This window comes from Acipenser ruthenus, chromosome 29, assembly GCF_902713425.1.
Source record: "Acipenser ruthenus chromosome 29, fAciRut3.2 maternal haplotype, whole genome shotgun sequence".
Taxonomy (NCBI): domain Eukaryota; kingdom Metazoa; phylum Chordata; class Actinopteri; order Acipenseriformes; family Acipenseridae; genus Acipenser; species Acipenser ruthenus.
In genome coordinates, this window is record NC_081217.1 from 18270539 (window position 1) to 18295400 (window position 24862).

General features: G+C 40.6%; 1 protein-coding gene across 3 annotated transcripts in view; it reads right to left on the bottom strand.

Moving 5' to 3' along the window:
* Nucleotides 1–121: 121 nt before the first annotated feature.
* Nucleotides 122–24862, bottom strand: part of LOC117431701 (ras association domain-containing protein 5-like) — a 41519-nt gene continuing 16778 nt past the window's right edge. For 2 of the 3 annotated variants that reach the window (XM_034052954.3, XM_034052973.3), the window contains exons 3-6: nt 5284–5415; nt 3660–3936; nt 3183–3298; nt 122–3054 (exon numbers count right to left, since the gene is read on the bottom strand). In XM_034052954.3, coding sequence (XP_033908845.3) covers nt 2902–3054; nt 3183–3298; nt 3660–3936; nt 5284–5415 — 678 coding nt within the window. In that variant the 3' untranslated portion in view covers nt 122–2901. Of the gene's footprint in view, nt 3055–3182; nt 3299–3659; nt 3937–5283; nt 5416–20002; nt 20673–24862 lie in introns of those variants that run through there. The other variant, XM_034052982.3, reaches the window with a different exon arrangement.

The following is a 24862-nucleotide window of genomic DNA, read 5'->3' on the forward strand; positions in this document are numbered from 1 at the left end:
TATTTCCTGTAAAACCAAAGAAAAAAGAATATTAACATTTTAAACTCATAAAATAAATTACACACACGTTTGTCAAGGTTCCAGAACATCATTTGGTTTGCATTTGGACATTCATTAGATGTTTTCTTTTCTTTTTTTTTTTTTTTTTTTTACAGCTTGTAATAAGTTTTATTTGTACAGTCACACCAAGCAACACAAAACCGAAAGGCACTGCCTGCAGTAAGAACTAAGGCTGTAAACCCTTAAAAGTAAGGCTGTATTTTTTTCCCAGTTATCACAGATTTCACAGTTTTTGTGAAATGTACCCATTGCCGTGTAATGTGTAGTTCCTGTGAAAATTAATTTTTGTTTTAGCACTTAAAAATAAATACAGCAAACGTTTACCTTATTGACCTGGTAGCTGGTTCCGGTAAATGATTGAACACACACGGCATAGAGCTGCACGATTTCTTTAAAATGTCTTCAACGAAAAAGACACCAGCTGCATCAAAGATGGGAAATATTTCTGCTAAAGAAAGATCGCTCTGTCCAGGACAAGGGGACGTTTCACATGTCTGCTGTTATTTTCACATGCATTTCTGTTTTTATTGTGTCTGATAATTCACTGCTGCTGAAAAATAAAATATCTTAAAAGGTGGACATAAAAAATGAATATATTCGACAATTTAGTATTTATAGTTTTTTGAGAATGCAAATATTTAGGAACATTTGTTGATAACTCGAGAGAAAAATGATCAAATTCATATGTGACCACGCTATTTTTTCTGCTTTAATAAATATGCTTAAATCGTGATATATTGTGAAATATCTACTAATGTTTTAAGACCATGAAATGTGAAATAAGCAATTTTTTTTTTACCATGAAAGAGATACAGCCCAGCTTAAAAGGTATAAAAGGAGGGGGTACTAAACATCTAATGTACTGTATGTACAGTACTATTAAGAAAATAACTTTTTTTTTTTAAACAGGTCGTGATTTACAGTATTCTGATCTTTTGTACATCCATGTGCTTTTAATACTGCATTTGAAAATGAATAGAACATTTGAAACAGGTACAAAGATAAAATACAATACTAAACACGTGCTAGTATTAATGAGATAAAGAGCCGTTTACAGAAAGGACTGTTTACTCCATTAAAAGTAGATTCACAGCCTTCGTAACACTGCAGTTTCGTAAGCCTTCGTAACACTGCAGAGTGCCGAGCTTGCAAACTTGAAACATACACAGAAGCGTCAAAAAAAAAAAAAAAAAAAAAAAAAAAATCCCTTTCCTGTGTGATACTGGGAGGCAGTACAGTGTATAGAAAGGCAATTCCTGGTCTAGTTGTACGAGCACAGGGCTTCAATTAAATTCAATATAAACTAGTGCTGGGACAAACATTGCTTGTTAGTCATCACATAACTCTTCATGTTCAGAACATAATATTTATACAATATGGGCTTCTCTCATTTATTTAAGGTAAGTGGATGGGGCAGTGGATTTATTTTATCCTGAGGGATCCCTTTACTGTGTAATTTGTCTCAGCACACTGGTTTCCACTCAAGGCTGTAGATTAGAATCTGTTTAGCTACTTGCTAAACAGAGCTGACAACGACAGATACTATACAAGCCTCATACTGTTTTATATATTATGGAATGTGTTTAAACGTGATCATTTTTAATTAGGCACCAGGGTATGCATGAAATACATACAGACACTGACTTTGGATGACTAGTGTTTGTATGTTGGCTTAGTGTGGCAGTTAACTCGTTGATTCAGTCACTTCAGCTTGGACAAGCCCATTGTTATCCTTGAATACTGTATCGCAGACTGCCCTCTGGTGGGGAGAGAAGGTATTACAGAACCTAATAATGCCCATGCAGTTTGGGTCACAAATGGCTTAATGTGGCAGTGGTAAAATACTGCAATGCTTCTGGTGTTGTCTTTTTTTCTTCCTGTGATTCACAGTACTTCTTACTCATGGCCAAAACTGGAAAAGGCCATGAACTGAAAAAGTGCTCAAAGAAGCACTGCCCCCAGCCTTGTGTCGTGCGCTGACTATTCTGTTAGACAGAGAGTACCATTTAAGGAATCTAAACCTCATTTGGGTACTGTGCCTTGTAATCTGGTTCAAAGCTCCAAATCTCACACAACAAACACACAGCAGGTTTGAGCACAGATCAAAAGGATCTAGTCAGCTAAGCAAGGCAAAACTGACGTGGATTTGTCCAATCTGTGAATTACTGTGATTCCACAACAGCCTCTCAATACTATGTATAACCATGAAATCATGCAACTGTAAGGTACCTTTTTAGGCAGCACACCTAATCTTCTACTTCTTAATTAAACTTGAGTTTCTCAGCGCATCAAAGGAGAAACGGACTCACAAACCTAAAGTAGAGTACCGTATAATTATTAATAGTTTGTGGCATCCTGGCCTTTTCCATTCTCAGCATCAGGAATTTGGGGAAGCCAGTGGAAATAGTGGGATTTTACTGGCTATAGTCTAGATATACCATGCTCCATTTAAGAAAGCCTTCTATATCGATTTCTGAAGCATTAAAATCCTTTAAAAATGATTCTTAGTTTAAATCAAAGACTTCTGTTTCCCCATCGCACAACACTGGCAGAAAGTCATGCAAATGTAACCCAGCGTAATCATAAAACTCATGCTAAGTAGCACTTGTAGCAGTAGCAGCAACAGCAGCATTGTACACGGTCTATCCAGAGACCATCAGCATATAATCCTAGGGTGGTGGTAACTGGCACAGTCCCGCCAGCATGTTTAAAAGTACGCTTCCAACCTCTTCTGGCTTTTACCTTCAGTTTCCCCTCGTAAAGAGACCAGCAGAAAGTGTCCTGAGTGGAACGTTTTCAAATGAACGTCTATTCCGGTTTCTTTTTGGTCTCAAGTTTTGCTTATCCAGGCTTCTCTCCTGCCTCTTTTAAAGCCTGTTCCAGTTTTTTTCGATACAAAATGTATTTCTTTTGCACCTGCTTGATCCTGTCCCGTTCCTCTTTCTCGAGTATCGTTAGGAAGTTCTGCAGCTCTGGGACTGAGAAGGCATGCCACTGCGCAGGGGGAAATAGGAAAGAGAAAAGAGATGAGCATTCCAGCAAATTAACTACAGCAAACAATTAAAATTGCACATATTTAATGCTAGTTCAGTGTGAGTTTACAGTGTTGTTTTAGGACTGACCTCCACATCCCCTGTCTCGTTTTCTTTCAGTACAAAAGTCAGCAGGTCTGCGTCAGGGCCACTAAGCAGCCTCAGCAACAGCGGGTGATCTGAGACCGGCAGCTTCTGAAAGAGATCTGGAGGAAAGACATGGCCAGACATGCATTACAAACCTGTAGCCATCATGCATTAGAATAGTGAGCAAGAGCCTACTGTTATTCATTTATTTAAAGGGCTTTCAATGTGAGCTCAACTGCAATGAAAATGCAGTACATCTTGTAAACTGTAGCTTAACACATTTTTATGATCAAATAATGATCTACTCAATGGTGCACAACTCTGGCTTTCAGGTTCCAGTCCAGCAAGGTCCCTTTGTTCCAATAAGGTCCTAAATGAGTTGACTGTTTAGGTTCAGCTAATGCATTTAAAACCTGGTTGGAACAAAAGACCTGATCCACAGCCTCATCATAATCATAATTATAATGATCATACTCTGACCTTGGCCATCGCGGTGCGTCTGCCGGTAAAGTGCAAATTTCTTGGGGTGGTCGATGACCATGAACTTGTTGAGCAGGCCCTGGATGACCTCGCTCACTGTCGTTGTGCTGCTGATGTGCAGCTGCTTGACTGCGTCCAGGGGCAGGTAGAAGGAGGTCTTCTTGTCCACGCCTGGGGTCTGCTTGGCCGCTGCGGGATGCACCTCTGCCGGGACAGTCACCGGCCGCCGTAGCTTCAGGTTCACCTTGATGAACCCTGTGTAGATGCCGTCCTCACCCTGCCAAACACAACACAGACTCTGAGACCCTCGCTCAGTCCCTTTACTGATCTGCAGCTCAACCAGGCCAGCGATACACAGTAACAATAATAATCAATGCACACAAATATACAAGGGCATGATAGATGAGTTTCTCAGGGACTTCCTTTGTTGTTTTATGTTCATCTGTTTCATACCTGTAACAGGTGTAGATGTAAAAAAAAAAAAGAGAACAAATATTTATACACAACATACTCGTATCCATTCAATATGCATTTGTATCGAAATCATATAGCCGCTCTGGTTATAACCAACTGTTTGGGATAAACTGCTACAACAAGTACATTGCAGAGCGTTGTTATGACGTACTAATAATATTCTGTGGCCAAAATCAACATAAAAATTGAAGCAAGAAGCATTTTTTTTGTTCTTTTTTTGTTTCCGTGACTCCAGGGATCTGTTCGGTTCTCTAAACTCCCCGGCACACTCCACCAGACACTCCATATTATAAAAAGGTAGCCACATGCAACGCTTGCCTCCTGGGATCAGTCAAAGTCATTCTGACCCATGTGTGCATTCTGACCCTGCTTTAAACCACCTTGTCAAAATAAATCACTGCTTTACTGGAACCTCAAACCAAAACGCACAGAGGCTAATGCAAAGTTAGTAATGGAAAATACATTTTAATACGGGGGCTGTCAGAGACGCTCTGAGACACAGACATGGCATTTAGTCAGTTAGGAGACATGCGTTACGATTACCCTTTAGAATATTTTAGTTATTTTTAGCACTATGAAGCTTTGGTGGTGATGCTGTATCAGTGTATGTGTGTTAGGATGTGTTTTACTTTGTTTCTGTGATTCAAAGCTCTTTAAATCAATTTAAATAAAAAGATCTATAATTCCTTTAGTGCTTGTAGAAATACATTGTGTTGCATTAGTTCGAATGAAGTGGTATCTAAACACAGCCTAAACACATATATTAAGATCAGTACTCTTTGTGGGTTTCATCTGCATAAACTTAATTCTGTTGACAGCTTCCATACAGGCTAAGCAAAATCCGGTTCAGATTTGAAGAACCTGGCAGCCTTCCCCATTCCCTACACATTAGACACAAGTGTGATCATCCCTATTCATTACAAACAAGTGCGATCATCCCTATACATTAGACACAAGTGTGATCATCCCTATACATTACAAACAAGTGTGATCATCCCTATTCATTACAAACAAGTGTGAACATCCTTATACATTACAAACAAGTGTGATCATCCCTATACATTATACACAAGTGTAATCATCCCTATACATTATACACAAGCGTGCACTGAAGTGGGCTTGCTAATGCGGTGAATGCTGTTTTTATTACCAGTTTCATTCCAAAGCAGTCCGACACTTTGGAGTTGTACTCCTCTATCTTCCTCTTGATCTCCTCCTCTGAAAGGACCTTTGGTTTTTCTTCATGTTGTTGTGGTTGTTGGGGTTGGGGTTGAGTGACATTCTGAAACACAGGACACAGGAAGGTACTTTATTAAAACACCAGAAATCAAGCCCATACCAGAGTATGCTCTTTCCTTCTGGTAGAACAGACCACCACCTGGATTGCACTTACAATAAGGACCACTAGGGGGTGTGCAACCGCTCTTGAGAAATGCAGCTTTTAGAAGCAGAAAAAGGACATTTGAACTGTGACAGTTAGAAAGCATGCAATAGGATGTCCTTAACAGAAACTCCAGAGAACATTAGAGTACATGCATGCTGTAATATAACACACATATTAAGGGTCTCTTTAATGCAACACTACATTACTGCAGCAGAACCTTTGTATTTCCTGGGTTCCTCAGCACTGAAACACAAAGTCACCACATCCTCAAAGTGCGATACATGTTATAACAAGACTTGCTACGAGTGCTTGGCTGGCCTAGTTTATCGGACAGATTTATTTCTGAACTCTGGTACCTTCAGCATGTGAAAACGCCACTGCTGTTAAATACGACATGCAGGAGGATGGCTCTCGTACAGTAAACTGTCTACCCAAACTTCCAGCATCTTCATGTTCCCCTCGCCACTAATTCAAAAGAACACGGGAACAAAACCCAAGGCTAAGCCATCCGCTCTCCGAGACAACTCAAACTTCATAAAACTGCTAAACAGGGCAAACTCTGCTGCTAAACCCAAGCTGATTAGGCACAGGATTTTTTTTTGCAAAAGCAGTTGAAAGTGGAGCGAAAGTATCATCTGTCTTGCATTTGTTCCTGTGTCTTCTTAGCAGTGCAATGTGCTTACTTGATGTGGGAGAAGTAGTTGATAACCTCATAGAGTGCTTTCTTTATTATTGAACACAATTATTACTGAATACAATTTTCTCCAGTGCACCACCTTTTGTTATGGAAGTCGAAATAAAAATCAGAGTGTTTTTTTTTTTCCATTCCCCTGTACATGGCAAGGATGATAAATTGCTTTCCTCACAGCCGATGATGAATCTTTTTCTATTGATCTCGTTTTGAGGTGGTAAGGAAAATAGGATCGCTAATGACTAATGGGGTCTGCTGGTCTATTAACTTGAGGGAGCCCTAACGGGATCACTCAACACTGCAGAATGCTTACAGTGCATGTCAAAGTAATTTCCTCTGGTCCAATCTGCTTTTAGATCTGCTGCGTCAAACTGTGATCAAATACTATATAAAATCGACCATATACACAGTGTAATGCAAACTGCGATTCATTTAACTGAATGAGCATTGAATGGCCTTCTCTTGGTTTGTAATTTTCTTCTAAAGTGCCGTTGAGAGGATTAATATGCAAAAAACCTGGAAAATGTGGTCAAAATCGCATCCCCTTTAACATGGTATTCTTTACCTTTAATTCATCTGTTTCTCTTAAAGAGGAATGGTGCGTCAATATGAACACTGGTTTCCTGGAAGCTGTGCCCACACCCCCTTCAAGAAGTGAACGAGGACATTGCTTCACAGCAGCAGCACTGTGCACAAGATGCAAGTGCAATACAGGACAGAGGCATTACAAAACAGCACTGATGAAAACAACAACTTCATGCGATAATAGAAGGTGCAGACATCCGGACAAATGAACAAACACCCACACTTTTAAGACGCCACAGCACTTTGCACAGTCTCGTGTGAAGTACACTTTAAAGCCTGCTAATGCTATCGAGCCATTAGTGGCGCTTAGTCACTCATCACCCTTGTGTTTTTTCAACGATAATTGGACGTTCTAAAAACGTTTCTACTAGATCATTAAACCACAACACGTGCAGTAACTTTTTTACTTAGCCATGTTTTTCTGTTATATATTTGATAGATAGGAGCACATAAGCTTATCCCCAAAAAACATGTAAAATACATTCCTTTTATAAGGAGTAACACACAATAAGATCTTGCAGAGTCGGATATGAATTATTATTTTCATTTCCAGCTTCTGAATGAAGAGATTCTACTACTAAAACAATTTGAATTCATTCAACATTTTTTATTTTCTTAAATTTACTATCGATTCCAAAAACAGGGCTATCAATCCCGAAAAACAGGGCTAACTTCCAAAAAAAGGGGCTATCGATTCCAAAAATGAAACCGTTTACAGCAGAGCTGTTTCTTGGAAGATATACAGTATATAATCCCATACTTTAGATTCAGCTCAGGGAGTCTACGGTAGAGCTACAGTGCTGCACCAGAGGCGCAGAAATCACTTGTAAAGACTAATGAACTGCAAAGAAAATGAGATAGTGCCTTCAAAACGCTGCCAGCACAAGGCAGCCTGTGCCAGCTGTCCTTTTTTACCATCAATAAATGTAAACGTTGTTAAACCAATGTTAAACGTTTACAGTCAGCAGTGTGGAAAATAACAAGACTCCCACTGCATAGCGTTGGTGGGGTCAAGTTTTAGAGCAGGTCTTGGGATTCTGCAGTGGGGGAATAGAGTGATGTTCTCCTGGAGCAAGGGGTGATCCAGAAGGTCCTCTTCCCAGCCATCTCCAGACACTAGAGGAGAGTGAGTCAATGAGAGCATCCTGATGCCAAGCACAGCAAACAAGTGTGTTGACCTTTTCAAGTCCCATTCAGACTGCCTTGTTCATTTATAGCGTGACAAGTAGCTGTATAGAAAATACACCCGACACACTGCCGTGTCACCCAACGCCTGACATTAAGAAGTAGCCATGAATAGCTCTCATCTCAGCCAGCTCTCTGACACTGGCTGTGCACAGTGCTGCTCGCCAGGGCTAGGCTGGCATGGGATATTTTTGGAACAAACGTGCAGTGAGAGAGAGACAGAGAGAGAGAAAGGGTGCCTGCCTCCTTGTGCCAACGCTTCAATTGATTTTTTGAGTCAAATAGATTTTCAAAGGGAAGAGGAAAAAAACACTAACAAAAAGGAAACAAAATGGGTTTCAAGTAGCTTTTTAGGTTTTGTTAACTGTCAAGCTGTTCAAAAGATCCAGTGTTTTCATGTTGCGCTGCTGTACAGCAGCATATTGATCAGCCAGGAACAAAGGCTTTGATTAAGACTATTGGATAAGAGACTGTGGTGTGTTTCTACATGCTTCCAAGCATCTTCAAAGGGGCGAACTACTGTCAAAATAATGGAAAGCCTTTTTATTTAGTTATTTATTGTATGCTAATGAAAAGCGATTAATAATTAGATAACTGTATATTTTTCATATTAATTAATACATTATTGATTTAACCTCACGCGGCATAAGGTTCCCACATTTTTTTACATTAATATTCTACAGAAAAGAGCAAAAGACTTCCAAATCTCAAAACCAGGGGGTCTTGATTAGAACAGTCTTAATCCAGTACATGTACGTTCATGCAATTGTGTAAATGTTGGCAGCGACATGTTGGATTACATTCAAATATAATCCAAAAGGAGGCCAGCAGTTTAGACTCTGTTTTCTTGAAATACATTGAGAACGGTTGTGTAACAGCCAGCTCCCATTGCAAAACAACAAAAGCCTCATGGGGGATAATTACAAAAAATTAATGAAAAAATAAGCAAAAGGCGTAACTCAATTTGTTTTTTAAAATCACTCGTGTCTTCAAATAATGACTAACCCAGTCAAACTCAATGTTTTCAATCTTCTTTTTCTAAACTGTGCACACACCCAGTGCAATACCTACAATACAGCCTCATAATAACACATGACAAACACTGCAGGCAATCCTAAAAAGGAAAATAGCACATCAGTATAAAATTAAAAACAACGTTTCTAGACCTGATACAATGATCAAAAACTACACAACTTCTAAATAACCTCAGCTATAGAATGTAATAAACGGTTGAGATAATTAGATTTGGGCTCATGTGGTGGTCCTATACGGGGACATTTGTGATACAGATGCTAGGATCTGCAACAGTTCTGCAGCTCTATATAAAATGTGTACTTTGTATTGTACAATACCATTCTTATGGTACGGCTCAATTAAAACTATCCCCAAATGGGTCTTGCTTATTTCCAGATAGCCTTGTGTTGATGTTTTCTTGGGTCTTTCTTTATTCATATTAAAGGTGAAGTAACTACCAGGGGTGTGCTGATGCTCGTACTTGCCTTTAAGAAGTATTTATAGGCAGGTATTAAATAAATCCTAAGTTATGGCCTCAGTACAGCAGTAAAATTGTCAGCGTCCTGGAAGCGAGGAAAATTCACTTCCAATCGGTTTTTGAAACACTTAATGCAGAAGTTAATTCCCATCGATTGGGGATTGTAAAGGTGAGGGAAGGACAGCTTTTCTTGTTTTGAAATCAACACCTTAAAATGAATGGATTTATTGAATACCTGCCGATAAGGGAGAGCAATGGAGAGCAGCACTCTCCTCAAGCTGGTCTGCAGGTATCAGAGGCCCCCCAATGCAATGTGTGTACGAGGCAGGGGGCCCCTTTCCTGTTACACGTTTCCAGTGAAGAAAGGAGATGGACTGGACCAACATGGAAGAAATAAAAATGGTATTGAAGCAGCAAATATATGAATTTTAACGCCCTAGGAGCTACACCCTTTTGTCATTAGCAAAAAGGGGAAAGGTTAAGATTAATGGCTTGTAAAAGTTGTAATCAAAGTGATCTTAAAATAGTGCTTGTTACACAGGGTTACAACAGGAACAAGACCGTGAAATTGGCAGGTCGTTGTCAGATGCTGGATTTGTTTTTAAAAGAAACCAGCCCTGAAAGATTACATTAAAAAAATAGCTCTATTAAAAGATGTTGATGAAGGGAGAGAGCATTGTTCTTTGGAACCATTTCTGAGGAAGTCTCTTGGGTTGAAACTTCAAAACCAGAGTCGCTCAGGTCACTGGCGGCCAAAGTGCTGATCAGAGGAGATCTCACAGCAGTCGGGTCACACTACACAGAGCCCAAGCACACACTCTCAACAGAACTGGGGCAAAGTTTGAGGAAGTTTCTTCACGTCATCACACTTAGAGCATTGCAACACGATGGGGGGAGTAAACTTATACAAAGCTGAAGTGCTTTGGCTTGACATGGGTTTCTAAAATGCAAGTTTATTTACACACAGCCCTTAATCTTGCATGGCCCTCGAAAACTACTGTGGATTCTACTATGATTCTACAGTAAAACAATGGATTCCAAATATTTTTTCAAACCTGCATGATTAAATCCTGAAATCTACAGGTTTACTTCTTTTTTCTTTTCTCTAGGGAACGCTATAGATTCTGTTTCCATGAGGTCAAACATCTGATAAAGATCATCTGTATACGACCCTATAGTGAGTGCGAGTGATCTATGTATTGTGTTAAAACCCCTGAATACAGTACAAGGGTTGTTTTAAAAACTATATTTTAATCATCTTTTAACAACAAATTGACATCCACTTCAAAAGACGCCACCGCACTGTACAAACTTTGGAAAAAAAACAACACAAAAAAACCCCACTTCAATTAAAGAGCTGTGCATGTGACTGTAAATATACACTCGTAACTATGTTAGAGCACAAGCAACAGCTTTTAAAAACTCTGGTATAATGAGGACAGGTCACATGAAACAGATCCGTATCTGGTTTTCAGAGTGCGGATCACATCACCTCTCAACAGCTGACGGCTGGATCTCTTTAGCAGGTATCAGAGCTGATATCACCTGCTAACTCTTGTGGTTCATTAATAAACCCTGCATCGCAGCGGCTTCGGGGAGGCGAGGGGGATACAGCACCAGGGCCAAAAACAGCTCGGAGGTCCAGTTTCACAGGGGCAGAGTGGCGGAATAGATGGCTGGAAGACATCTCCCAAATGTTTGACTTGGCTTTCTTACTATTATTACCCCACAGGGGCCTTGAACTAACGGAGGGGGTTGTTCCAATAAGCACACGTACCTTCTAGCCCGGCGAGGCAGTCTGGGTGCATGACCACGACTGTGTGGATTTATAACACGACTAGATACCAAGAAAAGGGTTTCGTGAAGTTCCGGGAGCTCTTAGTGTCTGTCTTTCTAGTTTGGACCTACCAGAAAAGATGGGTATTAAATAGGGGGGCAATCCTAAAAAATGTGTAAGTAACATTTGATGTAACTTAAAAAAAAAGATGATGAGTAAGTAGATTCAAGAAAATGCACAGAGTCCTTTTCTTCATTAGGTTTATTGAAATATGCAGGGAGTCTGGTCCCAGGTACAGGACAAACAGAATACTCGTTCTTACAATTGTTGCATGACATTAAATACCCTTCTGTATAGATGGTCCACCTCCTCTTTCTCTAACACTTAACCAATAGAAAAGGTACAATACATTATTCTGTTACCATATATTTAATTTTGTGTGTGTGTGTGTGTGTGTGTGTGTGTGTGTGTGTGTGTGTGTGTGTGTGTAATCTAGTGTGATGACCTCTGAACTCAGGTGACCTCTGGTGGTGCCCCAAAAGGTCCATACATCTAGTTTTTGTTATCCTCCTTGTTCATATCTCTCCGTTTTGCCTGAGACCCTTTGAGTCCAGTGGCATTATCTCTTATTCTCCCTGTGAACCTTTGGGTCCAACAGCAGTCCCTCCTTTATGCTTTGTATTCCAAAAGTCTTAGAGCCTGGCCCCTTCTGGTCCACAGCATTGTTATCTTGTTAGCTTGCAGTCAATGTTGGACAAGAAGCTTGTAGACGCAAGGTCTCTTATCAATTGTTAGCAGTACATGCAATTTGAACCAAACAGTCTGCTATCTGCAATATTAGTCTCTTTTCAGAAAAGAACACCAGTATAGCTCTGCCAGTCCACATGCGTAGCAAACTGCTATGCAATTCTCGATCCATGTTTTCCAACAACATTGATCCCAGGAAAGCGGATACTGTAAGTTGAAGAAGAATGGGGCTGATTGGGAAGTATAAACATGGATATAAGATGAATGGCATATTTAAGCACCCCAGCATTTCCTAGTAGGAATTCATCTGTTTCCCTTAGAGTGCAGTCATTGTTTCTGGTGTCAAGGTTACGAAACAGGGCCAAGGCTTGACAAAAGTGAATGTTTAAATGGGATCTCAGCTTTGTAATGTAACATGCACATTCAGTTTATATTGTGTACTGCAGGTAACATGGTGAAATCTTAACACTGTATTTTGGCAAGACGTTTATGAAATGAGAAATTAGTGCGGTAACCTGGAACAGGTTTTTTGTGAATTGAAAATTTGAAATAAAACACATTTATGCTGCATCTAATACATTATCCTCTTCCTGCTCGAGATACAGTTTTGCTTTTCCAAATCAGCACAGTAAATGTTTTGTTTTTCGTTACAATAAAAGAGACGCGTGGCCTCAAAACAAAGGATGGACTTTGACCCTTGGAAACGGACAGAATGTTATTGACTATGAACAGGTTTTGGTTCATGTTTCACATGTCGAACGGTCATGTTTCAGGACAAAATAAAAACCTTTCAGCAACTGTCAGTCAAGTTTGGATTTAAATCATCTCCTTGTTTGCTGCTATATCAACTGACAGCAGTGAAATGCACATGCAGCTATGTCATCGCAGTACGCCCAAGGACAGCTAGCCAGACCCAGTGATGTATGGGACCTGGAGGACAGCTGTCTAAGCCGGCAAGCATTTTATTTCAGTCAATTTGAGCTTGACGAAGCTCTTTGGCATTCACCAAAGCGATAATGCTCTTCAGCGGCAAGCAGACACACTCAAGTATTCAGTAAATCCAGATGTCTTTTTATCAAATGTTTCAATGATTTTTTAAAAAAAAAAATTTTAAACACTGATCTTTAATTTGGATAGCAATATGAATGATAAGGATAGGATATTTAGTAGTGCTAAAAAGAAACAAAAACAAGTAGCTTTTAATCAACTTGTGAATCTGAGCTGAAACCACTTCTCGGTTCACTTTAGCTGCGTTTCCGCTTGTAAAATTCCTGTTCTGGAAACCTCCATCAATGAGCAGGCTGTTCCATTGATTCTCCTCAAGCGGACGGGGCTCAGGAGAAGATCCTCCTGGATTGAATTGTGACCTCAATGAGATCAGGGATCAATAAGAACAGAGGTAATCATGCCCTTGATCTTGCTCAACCCTGGGTAGAGGGACACCGCTTCTCCCCTGGCAGGATTGCACCTACGAAAAGACAACACACTACCCAGGTGCAAATCAGCTTTCTTTGTCTTTTCCTGGGTGAAGTCCTAGCCACAGGTGTGTTGCTGCCATAGCCCAATCATTGTGGCTAAAAGCACTGCAATGCTTTGACCCCTCCCCCCAAAAAACACTGCTGGATAAGCATATGGCATTAGCTGGCAGAGTGCTACAAACAGATTAACAAATGATTTACAGGCTTCCAAGAAATGACTACATACTGCTAGGGATACAGTAGAAGCTTTACCATCGAGATCAAATAAGTTCCATTGAACTCTAGACGTGTGAAGACACAGTTCTCCCAGTGTACAAATCAAATCAATACGAAGCATTCATTCATGCAACACTATTTGCCTCGCTGAAAACACGAAGGGAAATTATTAATGCGCTTATTGTATATATATAGAGAAGTATCGCAAAGAAAGCTGAACAAGACTGCAAGTTGGGGGATGTATTTAAGGGTCCATTTAAAAAAAGAAGGAACAGGTATGCAAGTTCTGCTTTTGAAATTCAAACTGAAAATGTATGTCGTTGAAGTTTATATTTGGGCACTCCTGACAGTTGCAGGAAAAGCACAAATCGTGAATGCAAACCAGGGAGAAACATTAGCCAATGGGAAGGGTTTGCTGGTGCAGAACAGAAACGCAGTTTATACAAATCTTTCTGAATCATCAGCAAGAGGTTACATACGGTCTGTTCAGTGTCCTGCATGTGTTATTTATATTTTAAGAATCAAGGAGGCTCTGTTGAAAAAAGCAGTTACTAAAGTACTAATCAGAGTTAATTACAATGTATTTACACACACTAGCACCCTAGTACAGCAGGTCCCAATACCTGCTGGAGAGCAGTGTTTTAAATAGAAGTGCCACCTGTTGCCAAACGTCTATGAGATCACCCCCAAGCCACAGGTCATCACTGTATCTGCATTGCTGTGCGGCAACCAGCCTGAGACACAGCCTGAAAATCAAACTGGTAAAGTAACTAATAACAAGCAACTAAGATGATTAAATTAGGAAACATGGCAAAGGTCTTTGTTAGCAGTTTTGTAAAATACGGTTAGATTTTTCACAAAAAATGGTGCAAACTGCATTTCAAGGTAAAGATTGTGTTCAAATCAGACCCTTTTTGCAGCATCAGATACACCTGACAAGGCCGTACACACTTCAATGTCTTGGCGTTACAGTAAAACCGACAGGCATCTTTGTTTTAATTAGTCATCGCACTGTAAGGAAATTCTTACTCAGTTAGAGACCCAATGCGGCACAGCTAAAATCATCTATAACATATTCAGTGTTTCCAGTATAAGCACTTAAGCACTGCACAGCACGGGGCTAGCAACAGTTAGCATGCTCACTGTGGAAAAAAAAAAAAAAAAAAACTTTAAAATGAACCAGCTGGAACTTTTCTTAGTTCCATTTCAAACACTGTCAGGTTTAGAGGGACTGTACTGAATAAGAGTTTTTATATTATACACACACACACATTAATATGCACACATATTGCATGCCTTTATTATTTAAATATTTCCTTATTTTCAGTTTGTCAGTCAAATACAAAATACCAGTTATGACAGCCCTACAAATTAAAAGGCACAGTTAGTTTCAGTGCCAACATGACATTTTTATATTTTTCCTCCTTTTCTGCACATGGGAACTAACTGGCGATCTTTCAGATACCACAAAAATACATTTGAAACATACATCAAAATACATCGTAGAATGAGATTTAGTATTTGGATTTTTACTCTCAAGTTAAATTAACGGCTACCATGATATGACCACACATACAGCATTTGAATGTCAGTAATTAGCATGCATGGTATTAATGGCATGCTAATGCTCTCGGTGAGAAGCTGGAGGGGTATTTCAGCTGGCGGACACTATATCCTAATCAAGGCGATGCTTTGCTTTGCAAGCTGGTCTCTGCAGCTTGAAGTGCTCTGTATATAGAGAGGCCATGGAATGGAAACAGCCCATCAAACTGATATACTAAACACTGCTGTTTATGTCATGGTGTGTAGGTTTACCTGACAAACTGCAGACTTGCTTTAATCCGAACCAATACTCCTCTTTGCAAACTACAGGTGTCTTTGGATGACCTTTATTAGTAGGATATACTGGTTTATATTTGTCTTTTATTTGCTGAACATTTTTAAAACGCTGTGCACTGGCTGCAGACTCTTTTTTTCTATTACACTCAGGAAATGTAATTCACAAGGGTGCAAAACACCATCTGGTGCACAGAACGAAATGGGACAGCTTGCCCAGCTAGTGGCCCATGATTTCATTTAAAAAGGTTCGATTCCGTTTTTAGAATCTCCTGCCGTTTGCCTGCTAAGTGTTAAACATTTCTGATTGAGATTTTTTTTTAGGAAACAACCATCCTTCTGGACCAGGGCTCGGTGCCAGGTGTATTTATTCAAAATCGCAAGGTTAGTACAGCACTGGAGGGGGAGGATCTTGTTAAACAAGGAAGCAGCGTGTCTCAAGAACTTTCTGGTACTAAAATCCGAGAACGGAAGCTCTTAACCAATGCCTCATTTCCTCTTACACTAGACTTGCAGATATTAACAGACTTTGTTAAGAACATATTAGTGAAACACACTTAATTGAGGGTAGCTGTGAAACGTGTGTGTGTGTGCCATTAGGAATATACCATTCCAGATGTAAAAGTGGTGCGCTTTTTACATTTCTAGCATTTTCATTGGTAGTTGCTTTGATTGGTTATGTGAATGAAGTTGATATGTAAAATCTAATAAAGAAAGCTTAACCCTCCTTCAATCTAAACCTTCAGAGACAGGCAGACAGGTGTGTACTTGAGTCCTGGGCCAACTGGTGCCATTTTCCCCAGGGGGAGTGGTCTCAATAAACAAGATTTTAAAAAGGACAGATGTGTCTCGCGTGGTTTTAAGTCAGAACAGGAATATATGATATGCCAATGTTTTTCCACCTGTGAGCAAGACAAACCACAACGGCCTCCACCAAACGCGGTGAAACTAGTTGCCTTAGCAACCGGCCTCTCACTTTGTCCACTCACTTCCTTCTCTACGTGATGTAATAATACAGCTGCACTATGACTACCATGAGAGAAAGAATTTATCATGAAGATGAGCACTCTGTGACTGAAGCATCATATGCAGTATTGGAAGCAATTTGATGTGCTTTGGAATAAAAAAAAACACCTAATGAATAAAAATGAAAGGAGGAATGATGTCTTGTGTCTACACTATAGGGAACATCTGGCATGGGGTCCCTACAGGGCTAAACGTTTGGGGGTTGCAATCAGTAAAGTTCCTTCTATAAAGCATTTTCTTTTTTTATATAACAATCATTTCAAAACATTCACCATTCATATTTTCTGGTTTTAGTACACTAGCCCCATGGCAGATAAAATGCTTCGATTTGGTCATTTAGTTACAGTTTGCTTTCTAAAGAGATATAGAAAGACTTATTTGTTAAAGTTAAAATCTGAGGTGCCAGTAGAGTATATCTTAAAAGCAAAACCGGAGCTTCTCTAGCATGTATAGAAATTCTGTGCAAGGGTAAATAGCCAATGAAATACAGCTCATAGGCTTGCTACAGTAGCACAGCACAAGAGTCGATCTGATTGCTCTGCGTGATTCCTTTGAACAGAAGAGAAAATGAATGCCCTGCACGTTGAAAATGAGACTCAAGATGCAAAGCAAACCGCTAAGAGGTTCAAATCCCCTCTTAACTCCATCTGTGTGCTGCATAAAACAACTACAACAGAGAAGCCCAGTACTGCCATGAACAGTTTACACACCCACACATAAAGGAAAACATATCCAAGTCACCTCCTGTACACTGGCAATGTGTATGTCACACACGCAGTTTCCTCGCAGTTTCCAAGCTACATCAGCCTCTTGTTTTCCTCCTTGCATCTGAAAACAGTGCAGTAGCTGATAAATCATTTTTCACCTTCCCAGGGAATTTCAGGGCACTGTTATTTATCCAGCCCCGAACACAAACCTGATTCAGCACGTAAACGTCACTAAAAAAACATCTGAATATGTGTGTACATAACACAAGAGAAGCCCTCAGTGGTTTATTCAGGGGTGCCCTGTGGACTGTTGCAGGCAAGCAGAGTGTTACAGCTGAAGTTAACTTGGGCGGAAATAGCCTTGGTTGTATTAACCACACAAGTACATGTACAGTATATGTCTAAATTAAACAGCAGACCATCTTTTTGCATTTCTTTTAAGCTCCATTCTTTCATGCATGGTGACCTCTCTTCTAATCTCTACATGGGGCTCTATGGAAGATGCAAATGCATGCTAGCCTCATAGGAGGATGTCCCCCCAGAGTTGGTCCATGTGCCAGTTCATGGTTACCAGGGTCTGAGACAAGGCCATTGCCAGCGTCGAGTCAGACTAGGAATGTATTGGGTGGATTGGCAATGGGCCTCACCTTCTCTAGGTCTCTGGTTCAAAACCAGGCAAGGCTGCAGTGATCAAAGGTCATTTCCATCTGGTGGAAGTGGCTCATGTGAAATGAGTTGGAGTGATGAGGAGATTGAATGGCTCTCTCACCCACTAAGACGCCTGGACAATATAAGCAATGCTTCACAGCATATTGCCCCCTGCTGAGGGTCTCAGAGAGCACTCTCAGTGGAGATTATTATCAATAGACGTATGGTGAGCTCACATTCAGAACAGGCAATACAGTGCATCACAAACTTCACACCAGGTTTTAAATTGGTTTGCTCTGACGTTAGCAGGAAATGCTACTGAAAGACAAGCTAACAAAATGTCTCCTTTCTGTGTCGCATGACTCTTGGACTCAAAAGCATGGGATATTAATAATAAAAAAGCCTTTTTGGAGTCCATTCACCCCAGCACTGTACATGGGGCATTAGACTGTTAAAGAAACGCTTTACAAGGCTGTCTGAACTTGGGACATTCAGCCATTGGAATCTGGATCATTCCCACAAAAGCAAAACAGGGTTTCAAACACTGTATCCAGCGAGAGACTGGACTAAACCGATTGTGTGTACACAGAACCTGCTTGTGAAACTATAAAGAATGTGTGTGTTCATTCCAGGGAGGGGCTCCACTTTCTGTTTTAAACGGCAAGCGTTTCCTTCCTATATTGCTGCAAGAGGTCAAGTGTTGAGATGGTTCTTCTGTTAGAACAGTGCTGTGCTGAAAAATGTGCATGCTTATCTGAATTTATTTAATAGTACCATGCCTTTCCTAAACTGATCTCTGCTACATATGCATTTCGATGTATATTTTTAAATGTTCAGATTGTTCATGTTCTGTGTTGTCTATTTCATGATATGCTGTTTGGTTGTTGTTTCAAGCCAGTACAGATTTTGAAAGTACCAGAAGAGAGCCCATGCGTGCCAGATACAAAAACATGCTCGTCCTCTGCTTCATCTGAATCACCTGGCTGTACCCAATCAGGCTGTCAGCTGCATGACAGGAGAGTTAAAGAATTCACTATTGTTAAAGACACACAGAATTGGAGTGATGTGATACCAGTCAAAAGAGGGGGGGGGGGGGGGGGTTTCCTGTTCAGGTTTTCATCTGAGAAGGCACAACGACCTTTATTCAGATGATTAAAAAGAAAAATCTAGAACAAAAAAATGCACACAAAAACTCCTTCGCCCACCTCCTCCTGCACAGAACATGAAAACGTTTTCTGGAATTTCCTGTAGTGCAAAACTTGTCAATGCGAAAGGGATTTGACAAGCCACAAAACCAGCCCTGATTGTGACTGACAGACACGGATCCATTGTGTTCGGAGACAAGGACACCGCAGAAGACTGAATAATATTGTTTGCGAGACCCAGACACTGACGCATATTCAAAAAGGGAAGAGGTCCTGTCAAGCCGCATCTTCATTCAAAATGGCTCAAGATTCTGCTTTTAAACCCTCAGAACTCTAGTATACAGTGAATTTCTTCAATACTGACCAACAGTAACTATACAAACAGTAAAAAAGTCTTTATTAGTATTTCCAAATATGAAAGACTGTCTACGCAATACAGCAATTAAGCGCAAAACCTGCCAGTAATATTAATATGCAGTGCTAAGCTGAGCTGTACTAGATCAGCAAAAATAAGCATTCAACTAATTACAAGACTCCCAGCCTTAATCAGTGGATTTCCCCTTTATCTTTCGAGATTCAATTCGAAAAAATGGACCTGCTAGCAATAATCTAATGAACAAATGGGGGGGACGGACACTTCATCCTGAACAACTGCTCTGTAACACTGAAGCCACAACTAGTATATACATACAATGAAGAAAGAAAATAAATAAATCGATAAGCTGAAAACTCACTATTTAAATAATTAGCTACAACATTTCGGCTGCAGACGTCTGCAGATAGCACGGTAGAAATAGCTGTTTTTGAATCCTCTGTACTCGCATACACATATACATCTCTCTCTCTCTCTCTCTCTCTCTCTCTCTCTCTCTCTCTCTCTCTCTCTCTCTCTCTCTCTCTCTCTATACACACACACACACACACACACACACACACACATTTTCTTCTTTACCTTGGCCCCAAGTTTATTCTGCGCTTTTCGAAAGAAAGAGGTCTTGGCTGTGAAGAAGCAGTCTTCAAGATCTTCCTCCAGGCTACAGTATCCACTACTCATACTGTTACTCCCCGTCATTTAAAAAGAATCCTGAAGCAGACAAGTTTACACCATCCAAGCGGCTGCCCCGAGCCACCATGCCAGGGTTGGGGGGTGAGTGAGGGGGGTTGGGGGGTAGCAGGGCACACCGGCAGCGACAGCTTCCTTGCGCCTTCCTTTATTTATAATCCACAAGAAGGACAAATAAAACCCATTGACATGGGAGTCCTCAAATACAAAAGTCAAATTACCAACACCTGCTGCCCTCCAGCATTTGTTTCTGGGTTTCTATCAATTAGCACCTTGCACACACACAACAGTACCACCAGCTGTCAGCTCATGAATCTCCAGCACAATCAAGGCTGCAACTTGGCGTGCAGCAGGCAGGCTAACAGACCACCTCTTCTGCTTGTCTGACTTCAGCCACGGAGAGTATTTAGTAGCCAGACCGGTTGAGCTCAGTGGTGTTTGTCATCCTCATCTTCTGTTAGCAGCTCATACAGGAGCTGTGCAGTTACAGTAAAGACCGGCTTGGTCCTCCTCTCTCTCTCTCTCTCTCTCTCTCTCTGCTCTCTCCCTCTCTCTCTCTCTGCTCTCTCCCTCGCTCAACCATCTGTGGTTTCATCTGTTATCTGCCTATAAGCTTACACTCCCCCCCCCCTCCCTTTTCCTGTCTGTAGCTGCTTTCAGCAGTTAAAGCCACTTCCTCTTACAGGAGGTTTCTGATCAGATCTGTACACACTTCACCACGTTCATTCTTTTTGCAATTTAGTCCTGGCTTTGTTCCCCTGCTCCATTAACAGCATCGATTAAACACAGAACTCAGGAAACCCAGCCACGAACTGAATTTCAGATTTAATATTAATAATCTATTTGGGCGATGCAGATTAATTCATGTGCTCTTTTATCAAGCGAAGTATAAACCTACTCACATTTCCTGTATTGCAACAAAAAATTGCAATGACGGTGCTAAGCACACGCACACGCACATACACACACACACACACACACACACAAACATGCTGCCTAGATTTAGTGAACTGACACCACTTAAGTATTTTGAGGTTGCACAGCAGGAACAACGGGTGCACGCTGCAGGGTAAAAAAGTCAATACAGATCAAGCCATTTTCAATATTATATATATACTGTATCTATACACCTAGCACCTGTGCTTTGTGCAGTTTTGCCTTGCTTGTAATTAGCTGTAAAATGGAACACATTATATACCGGGAACTATTACAGCTGCAGGAGTCCTTTCATTCTCAGACAGCTCTATGCCGAAGTGAACTGATGTATTTTAAAATGTGGGCTTTAACCACCTACCAGTAATCATGTAGGAGAGCAGGTCTGTGACAGATAAACCACCCTCAGCATGATTAGAAGTAGGCAGAAAGCATGTAGAAACATACTTTTTACAAGCAGTCTATTTTCAGAACCGTGCTTTGCTTTCATTGGTAGCTAACTGTGTTTTTTCCCCCCCAGTGAAGAGTTCAGATATCAAAAGCAACACTCTCCGCAGAATTCCAAGTGTAGTTGGCACTTGTTGTAGGTTCTAATGGGGGCACGGTTCATACGGTAACAGTATTTCTTTCTGGGAGTTTCACAATAGGTCACATCTGAGTTCTTTTTATTTTTCTGCTGAAGGCAGGGAGACATGTTCACCCTTTTAAAATGACTCAAAACAAAATGTGTCCCTTTCCCCGCCCTCCGAAAAACTATCAAGCCACGGAAAGTTGACCTTTCATCAACGGTGCGTGAATCAGTTTGGTTTGTGTCAAAACATTTTGAATGTAGGTGAAGGAAGGGTAAGCATGTGCAATGCTGCAGAAAAAAAACAAAAAAAAACAAAGCATTTTTGACATGAATAAAAATTTTGAATCATTAAGATGATTTAAGCTATAATCAGTTACATAGTTACACAAACCCTGGCTCTGAACTCAGCACGTCAGGACTGGGGGAGGACTGGACTGTCAGCGCTTGATAAATTACCTGGAGACACTGGGTTTGTGTTTATTATTACAATAATCAATCATGTATTGACTGTGCTGTCAGGGAACATTAAAAATGGGGCTGTTTCTCTGTAGGGTAGTATCACTAGGTTCCAGCACCGAAATATCCAAGCTTCAGATTAGTGCCCCCTGCACCAGTGCAAAGCTTTCCTGATACTGTAGAGATGTACTGCACTTAACTGCTCTACATTACACCCTGCTGTGCTGGGTCACAGTATCCGTACCAGAAAGAATTAGAGACACCAGAGCCCTTCACTGAACATTTTCTAGGCTTTGATGCGTGGGCATCGTTCAGAACACTGGATAACCAACAGCCACCTGCTCAATAATTAAGTGACCTTTTGTTTTCAGAGGCAAGCAATATCCTTTTTCAAGCCTTTTTCAGCTAGACCTGATGCAGTATAAAAGCTATAACATGACTCTGTCAGCTCTCCTGAGAAAATCTTCACTGTAGTGTTCTTCGGTAACTGTAAAACACATTTTTAAAAATGCATTTTAAAACTACCCACCCACGTAAATCCTGTTCAAAACACGAGCGTTCTTTCCAAGTGCAACTTGAATCTAGGTCTTTCTGTTTCATTTAATTTCATTATCTATTTGGTTTTATTTTCTTTCTGTGGGGGAGTGTTCGTTGAACTGTAGCATCGCGCTTGCATGCCCTTCCGGTTGATGTTCTTCATGAGAAAGTGATGTTTTGAGACATTTTCATTCCTAATTTCTGCTGTTGAAAAGCCATGTATTTCATGAAATCAGCCAAGAGCTTGCACATTGGCGTGCCCTGTGCCTGGGTATGCGGCCTTTCATCATCACGTTGCAGGCTCAGGTGTAGCAGCCTGCTTTCATTGTTAATTAGCACACTGGTAACACACCACTGTGCAACATCACTGACATCAGTGGCATAACAAGAGCCAGCGCACAAAAACACCCAAAACCAAATCTGAGTTTTGTAGAATTGTATTATGGGCACCGCCATCCAAACTGCAATAGCAGCGAGAGATATGGAGCAGTGTTGGGAGTTCCACGGAGCTCATCTGCACTCAGTGTTCAATCTCTCCAGACCAGTTTGAACACCCTCCTGCTGCAGAGGGAAAGAGAAGCAGGTTTGCTGTGACTGAAGTGGTTTCAGTACCTCTGTTAGTTCCTGATTGTTGATTATTTCAGCCTGCCTTCAACAGGGAGATAAAAGCACTCGACTATCTGTGCCTGTGTGTGGCAGCTGCAGATAACTGCCATTGCAGCTCCGGGTTACAGTCTATCAGTCAGTGTCGCTCGCTCAGTAATAAGCATGCATTAGCACATTGAATATGCATTCTCTGTAAATGTGTGTGTGTGTGATTGTGTAAGCAAGCTGCTGTAAATGTAACCTGTTAAAGCCATCAGGTGTATCACTTCACATTATCTACAGTAGGTTAGAACCTGGTTTTGCCTGGGCCCTTCTGTGTTTTGTTGTTACATTTTAAATATATTACATGTTTAAATATCTAATGCATATCTTTACAGGATATTCTGTATAAGTATGTAGTGCATTTTAATCTAAAACATTTTTAATGCCCAAGTAGTGTAGCAGCTCTAATATTAAGATTCATTATAATGTTCAATATAGCTGGCTGTCGTCATGCTTGCAGGCCTGTGTGTTTTTTATTTGTTCTGGGTTTTTTTTGCTTCTTTAGAAACCATGTGATACTGCAGCTCTGCTGAAATCTTCCCTGAGGGAAACACCAGTGTGATTATTAGAGTTAAAGATGACAGTATGAAAGACCCACCTACACATATGAAAATAGACCGGGTGTCTCACTGCAGAGGGAATTACATGGTGACCCATATGCAGTTTGTAGCCCGGCTGATCTTGCTGCTCACATGCAGTATGTGGGCTGTGAAAGTGTAAGTGCAGTGCACTTGATCTTTACAGACTTTTGAGAAAAGTTTAAAGGGTCCTAAAGGGAAGTTTCTGAGTGAAGAACGAGCCACACAGACACAATAACACACACACACACACACACTCACACACACACATAAACACACACACACACACAACCTTAGGCTTGCACCAGAACAGCAGAAATGGGACTTCTAAATGTCTCGAAAGATGCTGATCCTTCAAAGTCAATAAAAAGGTTTGTGAGAATGCTGCTTCTGTTAAAAATATTTAAGTACAGGATTCCAGGAGAAGGGATAAACCGTGACTGCACACACACACACACACACACACACACACAACAATACAAGAAGGCTGCTAACTGAAAGGAAGGAGTAAGCTGCTTTACGTTTCACTCTCGTGTTTCGCTTCATAATTTAAGATTCAGATGTTTTACACAACGGCTCACCAAGGCGGAGAAGAATTTCATATCAAGTAGACATCAGGGCTGGTGCAGCCATTCCAGTTTAATCTTTAGTGTAGAAGTATTTTATTTTGTCTTTTAAAAAAACAGTGAATACAAAATCATTTGAATAAAACAGCAGGACTTGTGTGCAGGAACACCATAAAACCTCTTTTAAATGATTCACTGTGGAAACCGACAACACTGAAAAACGTACGAGACACAGCAAGAAAGAAGATTAAATGAACTGCCTGACAGCTAGTGGAGAGCAGGATTTTCTGGCTAATCTGGATTTGAAATACTGGCACGGTGTGCGAACTGGATTATATCTCCTGGAAACCTTTTTCCGTGTGCGGTCAGATTTATGATTTATGAAATTGTCTGTTAATTTAATTCCAGCAGCTTCATGAACTGGAAAAAGGAAAACTGCTGTGTACCAAAAAGGTGCAAA